At 37.1% G+C, this 14,998-nt stretch overlaps 2 protein-coding genes across 3 annotated transcripts; both read right to left on the bottom strand.

The window, feature by feature from the left end:
- Positions 1-306: 306 nt before the first annotated feature.
- calub (calumenin b) lies at positions 307-5,260 on the bottom strand. Its single transcript, XM_066685029.1, has 7 exons — positions 5,128-5,260; positions 3,899-4,156; positions 3,607-3,800; positions 2,932-3,098; positions 2,651-2,711; positions 2,317-2,516; positions 307-1,308 (listed from the first exon to the last, which is right to left on the bottom strand). The coding sequence occupies exons 2-7, from the start codon at positions 4,117-4,119 to the stop codon at positions 1,204-1,206; spliced, it is 948 nt and encodes a 315-aa protein (XP_066541126.1). The 5' UTR covers positions 4,120-4,156; positions 5,128-5,260; the 3' UTR covers positions 307-1,203.
- A 438-nt stretch (positions 5,261-5,698) lies between these two features.
- Positions 5,699-14,998, bottom strand: utp15 (UTP15 small subunit processome component). Of its 2 annotated transcripts, none has more exons than XM_066684855.1 (13): positions 14,841-14,988; positions 13,925-14,050; positions 13,728-13,820; positions 12,981-13,165; positions 12,429-12,607; positions 11,983-12,108; positions 11,625-11,760; positions 11,374-11,455; positions 11,121-11,276; positions 10,676-10,777; positions 10,246-10,379; positions 10,037-10,095; positions 5,699-7,919 (listed from the first exon to the last, which is right to left on the bottom strand). In XM_066684855.1, the coding sequence occupies exons 2-13, from the start codon at positions 14,012-14,014 to the stop codon at positions 7,705-7,707; spliced, it is 1,557 nt and encodes a 518-aa protein (XP_066540952.1). In that variant the 5' UTR covers positions 14,015-14,050; positions 14,841-14,988; the 3' UTR covers positions 5,699-7,704. The 2 variants fall into 2 exon arrangements, with proteins under 2 accessions (XP_066540952.1, XP_066540951.1); XM_066684854.1 differs by having other exon boundaries at positions 5,701-7,919; positions 14,869-14,998.

Raw genomic sequence — 14,998 nt, 5'->3', positions numbered from 1 at the left:
GTGGGAGGAAACCGGAGCACCCGGAGAAAACCCACACGGACACGGGGAGAACACACCAACTCCTCACAGACAGTCACCCGGAGCGGGAATCAAACCCACAACCTCCAGGCCCCTGGAGCTGTGTGACTGTGACACTACCTGCTGCGCCACCGTACCACCCCAATAGGTTTCACAAAAAATAAAATTCAGTAAATCATTATTGTACATATACAGTTATAATACTACTGTTAGTGTAGCTCTTCACTCCGAAGGCTTAAAATCAGTCATGAATTACAAAAGAAAACTTTCAGTTCCTTTCTGACAATTGTTTATTGTGAAAAGCCACTCAGCTGCAGAACCTGTGTTGTATTTACACTGCCTGTATGTGTGTGATTCACATAACGACTTTAAACATATTTACAACATATTTAAAGATGAAAGCAGCAAATTTCTTGTTATTTTTAATTACATTTCTAAATTAAATCAGACATTTTTTAAACATACAGCACTGATTGAAATGGTGAAAAGGCACTTCAGAAAAGAGAACTTTTCATTGGACATATAAACTCACAGAAGGAGAGGTTTTAAGTCATTATCTTCAAGATAAAATAATCCAAACCATGAATAGTGTTTAAAGTGTGGAGACCAGAATTACTGACAGAAGCAGCACTGACTCATAATACATGACTTAGTTTACAAAAATTTAACACATTAAGTTTACAATGAATCTTAAATGTGCTAGCAAAAACATTTTTAGTAGTGGTTATTTGTGATTCATATGTCATAAACAAAAATATTTCAGGAGTGTGGTTAAAATATTTATATGCACCACTGCAATAATTTTGAATTTCACTCTTTAGCCTACAGTGAAAATTCCTGACCTACACTGGATACTAAACATGCCATAAAGTTTGAATACACTGATAGAAAACACTATTATAATCATTCCTACAATTGGTGTGTGCTGCTGGAAAACTGTAAACACTTTTTAGATTTTAGTGTTGAGGATCTTTATAATTCAGTGCATTTAAATACAAAATAAGCTTTATGTCTACTTTCTACGAATAAAAGTTAACTAAACATTTCAGTCATTTCATTTTACAAAAATAGAAAAATGACAGCATTCTTGGTTATGGAAGTTTACACAAGTTGGACTGTATACAAAGAAAATTGTGAAATAAATTATTGTCCATTTTGTATTTAATACACACAAGTTGTAGTGGATTAAAACTCATCATGTCTTACTAGAGCTTCTCCAAAATCTGTAGCTTGGCTTCCAACAAATAAGTCATATTTATCCACAATCTCCTGCTTTGTGAGCTGTCCATCCTGCAATCAGAACACAACCACACACACACACACACACACAAAATAAGTTGCACCAGAAGTTATGATCAGACAAAACTACTGTTCCTGTTTCATTCATCGACATAGTATCTAAGAGGGGTTACCTCACCTGGATATATTTAGATGTTACCCTGTAGATATGCATAGCTCACTACCATTGTGTATGCTGGGTGTTTATGACAGGTTATGAATGGTTATACAGACGTGAACAAATATTTTGGTACCGACAGTTTTCTAAGAAAAAACTTGAAACTGACTAAAATAATTGACATGTATCGTAGTTTATTCCATCCATCCATCCATTATCTGTAACCGCTTATCCAATTTAGGGTCGCGGGGGGGTCCAGAGCCTACCTGGAATCATTGGGCGCAAGGCGGGAATATACCCTGGAGGGGACGCCAGTCCTTCACAGGGCAACACAGACACACATTCACTCACACACTCACACCTACGGACACTTTCGAGTCGCCAATCCACCTGCAACGTGTGTTTTTTGGACTGTGGGAGGAAACCAGAGCACCCGGAGGAAACCCACGCGAACACGGGGAGAACAGTTTATTCCATAGTAAATAAAAACTATTTTTGCTTTAGAACTTAATTAAAAAGAATATTTAACAGAGTAAGTGACAAAATTAAGGACATTTAACCAAATATTTTAACAACCATTAAAAGCTTTCACAGAAAACTGCAGGACTCAGGAACTGTGTCTAGGACAAAGCCTTCTTACACATGGCTGTACATTTAGCTTTGGAATGCTTTTATAGACTTGAGATTTCACTGTGCCCTGTACAGATTCAAGGCAAACTCTGACAACCACAGCAAAACACTCACAAAGCATAACCAAGCCTGTATTCCACGGTAGGTAAGGTGATCTTTCTCTGTGTGTGTGTTGTGATGTTTTCAGTGTAATACAGGTCAAAAGCAGTTTTTACTTTCATTTTAATTTTACATACGTCTCTGAGAATTGTGATATTGGTGCTCACTCTCACCTTGTCTGTGTCAGATTCGTAGACCAGGTGTTTGGCCTCTGCTTCTGCATGATCGTAGTCTGAGGGCAGAATCCAGTCCTTTGTCTCCTCCTTATCCATGTGGCCATCTTTATTTTTATCTCTAAATTCAGTGAACTGTTCTCTCTCTGTCTTAACCCACTCTGGCTCTGTTGAGTCTACATTCTGACTGTACATGTCACCTAAGGGAGATTGGATGGTGGGGAGGAAACAGAAAAAAAGGTGAAAATTAATCATGAGGTTACAATTAAAAAAACAAATCAAACAAAAGGGACTTTTACACAATAATATTTATCCCCCCCCCCGTACTACTCACCAATGTACTCTTCCAAGTCAATTAAACCATCTCCATTTTTATCAATGTCCTCCATGGTCTCCTAATGATCAGAAAGTTAAATATTAACCATTAGCAACATAAACAAAATTGGATGGTAATGCGAACTTTACCCAAACGTTTACCCAGAGTTATATTTGGCAAAAATTATTATTATTAATTAAAATGATTATTTATAAAATTATCATATAGAAACTCACAACAGCATTGCTACTTTAACACAACATAAATGTAAACATCTTACTAAAAGCTTTTAGACATACCAAAACTACAATATCCTTCATGTAGTCATACTCTTCAGGGTGAAGGAAGGCTGTGAACTCCTCTTTATCTGCATGCAGGTCACCATTTTTGTCAGCCATTTTAAAACGCCGCTCATCTCTTGCCATCATCTGCCTGTAGTTAAAACCATCTTCAGGATCAGACTCATCTGCACCGAAACAGACAATCATCAGTTACCTACACAAACTTTCACAAAATTCCAATATATAAAGCTAGCAGTGTAAAAATGCATTGTGCATTGCAATATTGCATTATGGAGAATATACAGTCTGTTAATTATACCATCAAATGCAATTGCACCTGCAAACAATTAGCACCAGCATTACTCCTGCTTCCCTGGGGTCTACCCTCTGAAGCCAAACTTCCTGCTTGGTCAATTTAGTCAGCAAAATAAGCAACTTAGCTCCTCTTTATGTAATATGTTAGGGTTTTTGCTGATACTTAGCCAGGAAATAGTTGAACTCTCTAGCATTGTTAGAAAGTTGTGCAAAATGTTCTTTTTCTTCACTGCAGTTTTGTTCAAAATGTTGAAAGAACATCAAAGCTGAACCCATTACCGTGAGTCAGATAATATCATGGGCTAAGTTTATCACTCAACTCAGTAATGACTACTTAATCTGTTACTGTCTGTCTACATTTGTAAATACAAAACACACCAAGAATGTAGCCATATGTAGCATTCTTGTACTCTTCCCAGGAAACATATGCATCTCCATTAAGGTCATGAGACTGCCACTGCCGGTCAACGTCATCGTAGATCCAGCGCTTCTGAGCATGTTTGATCCATTTCTTCAACTCTTCCACAGTAACAAAGCCATCTTTATCCTCGTCTATTTTTTGAATGATAATACTGTGTAAAGACAAAGACACAAAAAGAGAAATTGAGTATCATCACTGGCCATCATATTGGTCAGAAAGGCCTGCATTTGTGTGAGCAATTACATATACCCTAGTCTTTCCTTGCTCTCTTCAGGAGTCAGCTGGTCAAATGTCTTTGCCTCCTCTTGGCCAAGAAAGGCCTCATGGTCATAGTCAAAATTCTCATCATCCTCATGCTGCTTCTCACTGAGTGGAGCATCATGATGAACACGGTCTTTCTTCTCCATTGGTTTACTGGAGATGTGAACTACACCGAGTGAGACACAGAGCAGCAAAGGCCACAGTTCCATCCTCTTCTCTTCAGTCTTTTCTCCACACACAGAGTGCCTGTGGAGGAAGCAAGCGTGAAAAGGGTTAACTGCAGAATTCTAAATCACAGATTTTTTTAAAAAGCTACCCTAAAGAAAATTATTAATAATATTTTTGAATACATGCCTGCTGCCAAAGTTATTAATTTACAATATCTGAAATAAGGTTAGGTTTAAAACGTACCTTATGAATTTATGGTGGGGGGGGGGTATATTTAGGGTGTTTTACGGCAAAATCATGTACCATTGCTTTCCCAGTGTCAACAGTTAACAGAAAAACAAGCAGATTTACAATTTAATTTGGAAGGTATATTAAAAGGCTATATTTGTGTCGGAGATATTCCAACCGTTAATCACCACCAATATATAGATATTTGAGTTTATATGTTTCTCTGCAGTAAACTATTTCATATTAAACGGTGAATGACTTGTTGACATCTCCATGAATGAAATATGCACTCGGTGGGTGCAATTTAATTGAGGCAAACTTCAGTGGGCAATATTGACATCATACTCCCCTGTGATTCATACAACCGTTAATTCCTCTGAAAACTTATGAATGGCAGTTATCAATTTAAACACTGATTCTTTTCGAAAAAGTTGTTAAAAACGTTCATGTTCTTCATTCCTGAATTCAAATGCTGTCCTTGTTTGTGTTTTAACCCCTTAAAGTGTTGTAAATCATATTTAACCATATGCATTAGATGTATATAATGCCGTAAACAATGTGTACACTTACATTAGACAACACTTCACATCACCTTTATACTTAGCTATACATTTGGTATAATTTCAGGTTTACGTTCCACCTTAAATCGTGCCTCAAGCACAATGTAAAAACTACACTTTTTAAGGTGGAACGGGAACTCGAAGATGAAGCCATCTAAAGCGGTGTTCGGGTTAAAGTACCGTTTTACAGTAACATCAAAGGGCATAATTAAGAATAACTGTAAGAAAGACATCGCACTATATGTACAAGTTAAAACTCACCGATTTTCCTATATTTAGGTGTCACTGCAAGCCGGTTTTAGCGCTACAACTCTACACCATTACAGCACTTCCTCCCGAGAAGAACCGTCCAATCAGAGTACGAGTTCACTTAGGAATCGCCCACAGTGACGCAATGCACGGCGCATCGCTATTGGTCCGCGTCATGGAAATAGGGTGAACTGATTGGTGAAGAATCGCCACGTACTCAACCATATGGCCCTCAGAGCTGTGCCTAAGTGAGAATATAGACTTTAAAATAACACCTATTAAATATAAATTTATATAATATAATGTAGCCAGTGCATATGTGACAGAATCGTATCAAGTATTTATATCACTGTCCAAAGAAAAACATACATATCAAAAGTACTAACTTTATAGAAGGAAAAAAAAACCTTCTCAACTTTCACTGGAAGTCATTGTAAAATATTTTATTCCAAGTTATCTTGTAGCATTTATATTGGTCCATTAATCATGAAATTGATTGGACAGCTGCTGTGCTCAAATTGTGTATCAAACTAAAAATCAATAATGGAGATACTAGTATTTATTTGGATAGCAAACACACACATTAATATACAAATATATATAAATGAAAATCAAAGTTTCTATCTTAATTTGTCCTTGTGGTGTTTTTATCCGCTAGACACATCAGGGTTATCAACACCCTTTGAATCTGCAGTGCTGGTTTCCAAAACCAGACTCAGACAGGTAGACAGGTGTTTCATACAATCCTTAGGGACCCATGCCATGGGTGGAGACAAAAGCAGGGACTAAAATCATATTCATAGATCTACCAGTACTGAAAGAAAGAGGTGGTTTAGAGTTATGTCTACGGCTATTTTAAGGCTTTAGGGAAATAATAACTACATATCAAATTTTAATGAACAGAGATGAGTCAAAGTCCAGTGAAATAAAGAAATTCAAATATTGATTTAAATGTATACATCTCTCTCTCTGTCTGAATTTATATAAACTCTTTTATTGAGAAAGCACATGCTATTAAAATAGCATAAGGGTTTATTTGCTTTTGCTTTCACATTGCTTTTAACATTTAGCTGAAAACAAAAAAACATTGGGTAGCAGGGAGGCCAATTGTAAACACGTCATTGACATGAATGTACAAATTTGTGCACAATTTGTAGAGCAGCCAGCTTTATATAAAATCAGACATAAATGGCTTGACATATTCCATCTGTTGAACCATATTTTGTAGAAGGTATCTCTCTGTACTTTTAGAGAGAAAGACGTTTTTTCTATTGTGTAGATCTTGCACAACATTTATCTAGTCTTAAGATGTTGGTGGTTCAGGTTTGAGCCAGCTCATGTGCGCCTCTTTACTTGCTATCAGTTTATCCTCCGACACATTACCAAAAAAGGTTTTCAAATGTTAAAGGATTAACAAATGAAAAGACATTCTGTATATGATCATGAATTTGAGACCAATACTGGTGAATGGCTTGACAGTCCCAAAATATATGGAAATGGTTTACCCAATCTCACCCACATCTCCAACAAGTATGCCTGAAATTCTAGTCCAAAAGCAGACAAAAACATACTGTCTCTGATATTTGCCACATATAACTAATTTAATAAAATTGTCTGCACAATCAGATGCTTTAAGCTGTAAAACATGAAAAATGTGACAATTCTTAATAAAATATGATCATTACACATTGTAAACCATTTATCTTTTGCTATTATTTTCAGCAGCAATCACCAGATCTCCCCAGTTTCGATTCAGAGCACAGATGCCATTGTTCATTGATAATTTCACAGAAACTAGATTAGGCAAGGACAGAAATTTGTCCTCTGAACATCTCACCCTTCAGCTTTCATTTCCTTTATTCAGAGGCAGGGCTTCCCCCAGTCCAGGGCCTGTATAAAGCCACTCTTCTCATCTACAAATCTTGAAGTACTATTGTCCATTTAAGCATTTTACCCTAATTGCACTGCTAAAATATCTCGAGAGTTCAGACATTTACCAAACTCAACCCTTCTTTTCACAAGCTGCGAGAGGTACATTCCCTCACCATGTCATCAAGATCTCCTAGAATATTTCCCAATTAATTATATTCTGAGAAACACTATTGCTTGCAGTGGCTCTCAAGCAAATCCTAAATTATTCATCAATCAAACTGTTTGGTAATCAATTTTTAAACAGCATTTAACAGGATTTAATTTTTTTTTTTTCAACATTTACCTGACTGCAACAAAACATTTTGGACAACAAACTCAAGCCTGTTACGTTTCTCTCTGCATCCTGAGAAAACTTCCAAATTTCACCTGGGTATTTCCCTTTTTGCACAGAAAGGCTGACTCAAATGCCATTTCTTGGTGCAAATCACTGAAATGAAAAATGTCAGCATCAGAAAAAACCTCAGTAAGACTTCATAAGAAACGTTTTTATACATGCACATATAAAATATAGGGGGAAATTCTGTGAATACTGAACAAGCACTGATAGTTTTCATCAAAGGCTTTCAATGTTAAACACAATTATGTACTAGCTAGCTTAATCATATTCATATGTTATGTACAGCTTTGTTTTTTAATCCCAAGTCTCACAGTCCCCTGTCAGGCAGCCTGTAGCTGTGTCCCTTGCATGATCGGTGGGGCCACAGGCCCAGACACCCCTTTCCGTGGGGTCAGTGAAGCAAAGAGTGTGTCCAGAATTCCAAGAACCTGCAAAAGCTCTTGCTGAAGCTCGGCTTCACGACCCAGCAACTCCATGAGACGCTGCAGCAGTCGCTCCACCACAGGAGACTGAGGCACCACATCATAATACAGATCTACACACAAAAAACTTGGTAAACTTAAGAGTTCCAAAACAACAATCAGTGATACCTAACAAGCCACTCTGTATGGAATACAACATAACAGACATTTACCAGTGTTTTAGTAGTTTGTTTCCAGTTTATTAGATATGCTTATTTTTTTAATTCTCACTAGTCATTTCAATGATTATTTATTTACAAATATTCCAGATGCAAACAATGACACTATGTTTAGTGTTTGGTAGCTCCTCTGCTAAACTATAGAAATAAATGTGGTCGTAAAACAAGTCTTGGTTTATTGACAACAACTGGAGGCAAGTATACATTTCTAAAATATTGCTCAGCCACACATACCATATAAAGGTACATGTCCTAGTTAAACAATTTACTTGCTATAGCTCAGGTGTTGCTGCACATGTTTTCTGCCACCCTCAGACAGAGACCTCTGAGGGCTGGAGAATGACCAAAAAATGTGCTCAGAAAAATTAGCTAGAGTATCTAACTGTACAACTAGAGTGCCTATAACGTATTTAACTTGGATGTTTTCCCCCTTTTATTGCTTTTATAAACAGTCAACATTAGATTTTCAACAAAAAAAATGAAAACCACCTGAGACCCAAGTGAGAACATGTATCCACAAACTCAGGAACCTGGAGCTATGTGACAGTGACGCTACCTGTTGCAACACTGTGCCACTGCTGAGTAAAAATATTTAATGTAATATAAATGATTGCATATATATTTACCATCTTCAAGTCTGTAATTACCAATCGCAGCATCGCGTGTGGGGATTTGACTACACTTGCACATCTGGGTAAATCAATTTCACTCTGTTCCTTTTAGAAAAAGTGCTGAAGCTCTGTCAGGCTGCATAAGCATTGGGCATGAACAGCCCTTTTCCAGCCCAGCCACAAACTCTCTAGTGGAATTAGATCAGGACTTTGGCTCAGCCACTCCAATCAACTTGTGTTTTTTAACATTAATGCTTAGTATTTGCTGTATGGTTCAGGTCATATCTTGATGTAAACTTCACCCAGTTACTTGCAGACTAAAAATGGAATAGTCCTCCAGGATTTCCCAATGATTTACTACATTCTTTTTACCTTCTACCTTTACAAGACTGGCAAAGCCTGCTGCCAAGAAGATCTCCACTGCATGATGTTGGTACCAACATGCATCACAGTTGGAATGGTGTGTTTGTGGTAATGTGTATTGGTGTATTGTTCAGTATCCACCATACAGAATCTAGTCTGATGGGCAAAAATCTAAATGTAGGTCCCATCAGACTAAAGAACCTTCTTCCAGCTGACCGTAAGTATCCCACATGCCTTTGGGTGAACTGTACTTTTAATATACACCAAACTCAACATAGGCTTTCTCTTTGCCACTCTCCAATAAAGCGTTGAATGGTGAAGAATCTAATTAACCGTTATAACCATCTCAGCTGCTCAGCTCCTTCAGTGCAGTCATGGTGGCCTCTCTTACTAGTCTCCTTGCATGGTCACTCAATTTCACTGTGTATTTCGTAATGATACATTTATCTGAACTCAAACTTGAATTTTTTTGGATCCAGATCCTGAATTTTCTATGACTTTTTATATTTGTGTGGAGTGTCCTTTTGTTTACATGGTGTATTTATAGCCAGTTGTACAGATTAACCAATGACTGGGCCATCCACACACGGTTTTTATAGTCCTATAGTATTAAGACACATTTGCTGCACCCAGGTGGTCTCCAGTTCACAAATTGTGAGATTAATAGCACTAATTGCCTGGTCCTGTATTGAATTAGGTCAGTCAGAGAGAATGTTTATGTAATCCCTTATCTTACATTACATATTTTAAATTGGCATTACTTTGTAAAAATGTTAAATGTTTTAATTTTGACATTAAGTAGTTCATTACTTTTAAGAATTAATTATATTATCACATTATACTGACTATGTGTCCATTTATAAAAGCAACAATGGGGGAACCTTGGTGGTATGAATACATTTTAATAGGAATTCTACATGATGAACAAACAAGGTATGTATAAAAAGCCCTGTAATAGTATTGTGAAACAAAGCACATTTGTAGCTACTCTGAGCAAAGATGGGTTATATATAGGCACAGAGAGGAAGAAAGACTCACCCGTGACCATATCTGCTACTTTCAGCAGTGGGTTGGAAAACCGCGTATCTGTTATATTCCTAAAGAGGCAATGACGCAGTTTACTAGTGTGACATAGTGATACATTTCAAAGAGAAGCACAAGGAAGAGTCAATACTATAAATATCCATGGGTCATTTCCTTTGCATTAATATTGCTGTATGCGCACAACTGAATGTGTGTACACTTACTTAATGAGGAAAAGAAGTAGCGTGGTCAAACTCTTCTCATCACGTCCCGCAAGTGCGTTCTTTAGGGTTCCTCTGCGGTTCAGCTCCATCATGACTGCTACAGTTACCTCTGGTTTTTTGAAACGTCTCCATGACTAAAAACACAGTATTCTGTTATCACTACTTATTCACAGTGAATCACTGTTTGTCTAATATATTCTCTACATTAATGCTGGAAGAGTGAGATACACAATATTCATACAACTGTATAAATCATTTCACGTATTCAGAAGAGCACCCCAAAAAATAGCCTATTCCCAACCGTCATAGGGAAATCATTTAATCACACATCAAGCAGCCACTGACATTCCACAAGAAACCTACATTAGACAAAAATCAGGACTGACAACTCAGCATGAATTATGTTTGTACATGAATGTATTTTTATTACCTCAAGTGTTGCATCGAGTGCTTTAGACACCTGGAAGCTCTTCAGAAGTTTGTCGTATTTCTGTAAATGCGGTTTCACTGTTTTACTGACCAAAAAATCATCCTGAGATTGGAGGAAGAGAGAAAAGAAAGTCATTAAAAAGGAAAGGATACAGCATTACTGAATCAGTATGTAAATGTGCACATTGAGCATGCTTTATTTAAGTCTTTACTATAAAAACAAATCTGGCTTGTCCAATACTATGACCTTGTTTGGGCTTGAGATCCCGCATTTGTGTTTTTCTAAAGGATTTTGTCAACCCTCAGAAAATGGGACACAAGCTCTCACAAATATCCCATGAACAATTTTTAAGTAACTGCAAAAGAACATGGCAGAATATAGCAAAGCCCATTCATATCAGAATCTGCCACAATAGTGGCTACATTATCCTATATTGTGAACATACATGTTTAGGCATGTAGTTTTTCCCCTTGATGAAGACCCTATATGTTGGAGTTCGCCTCTTTTTGCCAAGCACTTCTTGTTTATCTTCTGTGTGTTTTCTGTGTCTGACACTTAACACACCATTTGTCATCCCCACAGCTATCACGTCATCATCTGGCTAGAAGAGCACACACAAAAAGGTGATTAATGAGAACAACAATGGTTAACAAGCTGTGTGGTCTCAGATATTTGAGCATTCACGATGCAATACTTACTGCGACAGACAGACTAAGGATAGATGCTGCATAGTCAAATGTATTGACAACTTTGTAAGAGGAATTGTATACTTTCACGTGCCTGCAGAAGAGAGAAAATGAGGTGAATGTTACCTGTCTGTTCTGGTATAACTGATATGGTTACAGTAGTACTGCACTTGAAGTGCCATTTCTAAATCAAAGACAATCATTACTAAAGAAATATATACAAATGAGCCATTTTATAATGCATACTGTGAGAACAAACACACCTGTCAAGTGAGCCAGTAAGTAACTTGTTGTCTGTCGTGCTTAGACATGCACATGTGACAGTTTTATGATGATTCTTCAGAGTGACAAGCTGCTGGCCTCCTTTCAACAAGTCCCAGACTTTCACGTACCGCCCCCCTGTTCAGGACACAAGCCACATAAACTACCATGACACTACCGTACCGCTACACGAAAGCAAACACTAATCTGCAGTTAAAAAACACTTGGACTGTTATTTTCATACAACAGTTTACAGTACAGAGGTACAGATATTATGTGAAATCCTATGAAAAGCAGAATATTCAGGTGAAAGAGGAAAAAAAGGAGCCACGGTTCATTCAGTAATATCAAATTTATTACCTGTGGACACCATCAGAGCCTCTGAAGGGTAAAGCAGTACACTCTCCACAGGATGACCATGCTGCATAGTCATTACGCTGCCTCCTACTCGCACATCAAACAGTTTCACCGTGTGGTCGTAAGAACCTGTCACGAAAGACCATGTTATTTTTAATAATAACAGCACAGCTCTAACATTTCTACGGTTTTTAAAATATTAACTACAGTGCTGTGACTACAACTCTTGTAGAGGTTCTACAAATAAATAGATTGAGCTGCTTAAACAGGGCATATAATGAACCACTGGGTCTAACAATGTGCCTGATGTATACACAAATATACATATGCATCCTATTTTATCCTCTGCACATGCTTAAATGTTTATTTCAACTAAAATGCAGCTCCTACTGAACATATACATAAACATGATGTATAAAAAGTGAATGTAATTGCTGAATGACAGATACCAGTGACGTAGAGGTCTGGATTGAGCCTGCTGGAAGCAACTGCTCTGATGTAGTCAGTATGTTCTGTAAAAGAGCTGAGCTGTGTACCACTGGCCACGTCCCACACCCGACAAGACAAATCATCAGACCCAGACACCACACGATAGCCATCAGAAAGAAATGAAGTCACATGCACTGCCCTGTGGAGAAGAGAAACCCACAGTATTGTCCAGAGTCAAGAGGGTGAACAACTGCCAGCTCTCATCCAACTTGCTCTCAGAAGTAAACCAAACAAACACTATTTCTCTTTTCTCTTAGTCATGCATTTCTTTCTGTAAATACTGTATATGCACATTGCTAGGCGCGTTCTCTACAGTCTCATCAATCACAATATACCAAGTTGGGAGGGGGTCTACGAACATCACTCAATATAATGAATGTCAGTCAGTGACAGATTAAAAATGTAATTACTTTTATTGAATTTTCTATAGCGATATTGATATTGAATTATTTTCCAACCCTAAAACAGACAGACAAAAACACACACACACAAACACAAACAAACAAACATACTTGGAGTGGCCTGTGAACTGCCGGAGAGCTACTCGGCCACTGATGTCAAATAATCGTATGAGCCCCTCTTCACTTCCAGCCACCAGCAGCTTTCCATCACCCCGGAAACTTCCTCCATATGCTGTGTCATGGAAACGAGTGAAACTCCGCAAAGGTTCTTGGGAGTGTGGTCCATACACCTGAATCTGAAATGAAATACATATGAGGAATGTTAAGCATTATATTTTCTGTTTGTTTTATTTGCTTCAAGATAGTGTCCATAAATGATTTTAAATGCATGTTAAGCATTTAAAACAGTTCTTGAACAGTTCTTTTATACATGGAGGCCTGTACAATTAGCAAGCCTGAATTAATCAGTACATATTCATATCTGCTAAAGCATTATTGCTTTTCTAGTTTGTCCAGTGCAGCTACAGCATCTGTACGCTAAACTGTAAATCATTACCACAGGAAGATGGAAAAAATATATATTTTTGTGACAGGGCTCTTGACAATATGGATGTTAACTGTTGAAAGGATGGTGGATCTAGTGTGTCAGAGGTGGTGCGCATACTAGATGTGTATACTGTTTTAGTGGTTAATAGTACATGCTTACTCCAAGCTATGCTTACATGAAATAAATTAATACTACAGATGTCCATTTTTTTATTTTGTTGATACTGAAAATGTTACATATATTTATTTGAAAAAAAAAAAAAAAAAAGCTGTTCATAATCATTTCTGTTTGGTTACAGGAGACAGACTTACTCTGGTTGAGGCTGTTACTACATAATTGTGAGGTGGCTGTGGTGAAAACTCAATTTTTGTCACAGCACCAAACTCTTTTATCAGCACAGGAGCCTGGAAGACAAAAATTACAAACACGTTATTAATGCTATTATTATTTTTATTATGATATTTATAATGGAAATGAACCAGTAGCACATTTAGCAAAATATGAATACCTTGTAGTTTTTCCAGTAAAGCGTATCCTCTGTTACCCTCTCTCCTAGTTTTGGATATGCCTGGACTTTAGTCGGTTTATATGAAGCCATCTCAATGGTTTTGTCTCATTCAGGAATCTCAGAAATCTATGAAAGAGCATACAACAAAATTTTGATGGGTACAATATTAATAAATAATACAAATACATGAACTACAGTAATTGATTAATGTAGAAACTTGGCAGCATTTATTACACTGTCAAATGTGTGATTTTATGGCTGAATTGGCAAGTCTTTCTCACTTAACATAAAGTGTGTAGAGATAAATGACATGTTAAACAAGTAAATATGTATAAATGTCCTTAAAACAACCTATATGCACGCATTTTTTTGGTCATCTCTAAACACTGCCTTAACCTGGTCCCTGAATACTTACAACTATCTGAAGATCATACAGCAAATAATATTAAATATTTTGTATAAACTTATTATGATTGCACTCAAATCTAGAGTTCACTTAAATACTAAACCAATACAGATGCAATTGTAAACTCAGGAATTATAAACAGATAAAACGATAAATTGTTCGTGAGAAAAGTGTATATTTTTCTAAACAGTAAATTATGGCCTTCTTAACTTCAGAGCTGAAAGATGGTAGAATTAAAACTTAAGAGTTATAAGAATTACAAGAACTAAATTAAAGAACGTCCTCTAATAGCAACATTTGAACCGTCAGTGAATCCCTGCGAAATAAAACAAAATGACAGGCTCACTAGTGTTGGTCAAAACAAGAAAACACCTTTCTATAATATGCTTTCCTGCTGAAACGCTGTGCCGTAAACTATTAGAATTTAAGTTTACTGTGGGTCTCACAGCGTGCAGAGCAGCGTTCATCGTTCCCCTTCTAAAAACTAACTGTACAGAGTAGAAAACACACCAGAAGAGAACGGGTATTCTAGCCGTACTTGTTTTCGTTGTGTCCCGAAGCAAAATATGTGTGTTTCGCCTTTAGGTTTTTTAATTTCAATTACTAAGAATTAAAGGTATCACGTTGTTTCTACGGCCACACGGGTGCCGCCATATTGTAAATGGTTC

Source organism: Hoplias malabaricus, chromosome 11 (genome assembly GCF_029633855.1).
Source record: "Hoplias malabaricus isolate fHopMal1 chromosome 11, fHopMal1.hap1, whole genome shotgun sequence".
NCBI classification, from domain to species: domain Eukaryota; kingdom Metazoa; phylum Chordata; class Actinopteri; order Characiformes; family Erythrinidae; genus Hoplias; species Hoplias malabaricus.
Note: the sequence above shows the minus strand (reverse complement) of the source record. Positions and strands in the feature narration are given on the sequence as shown.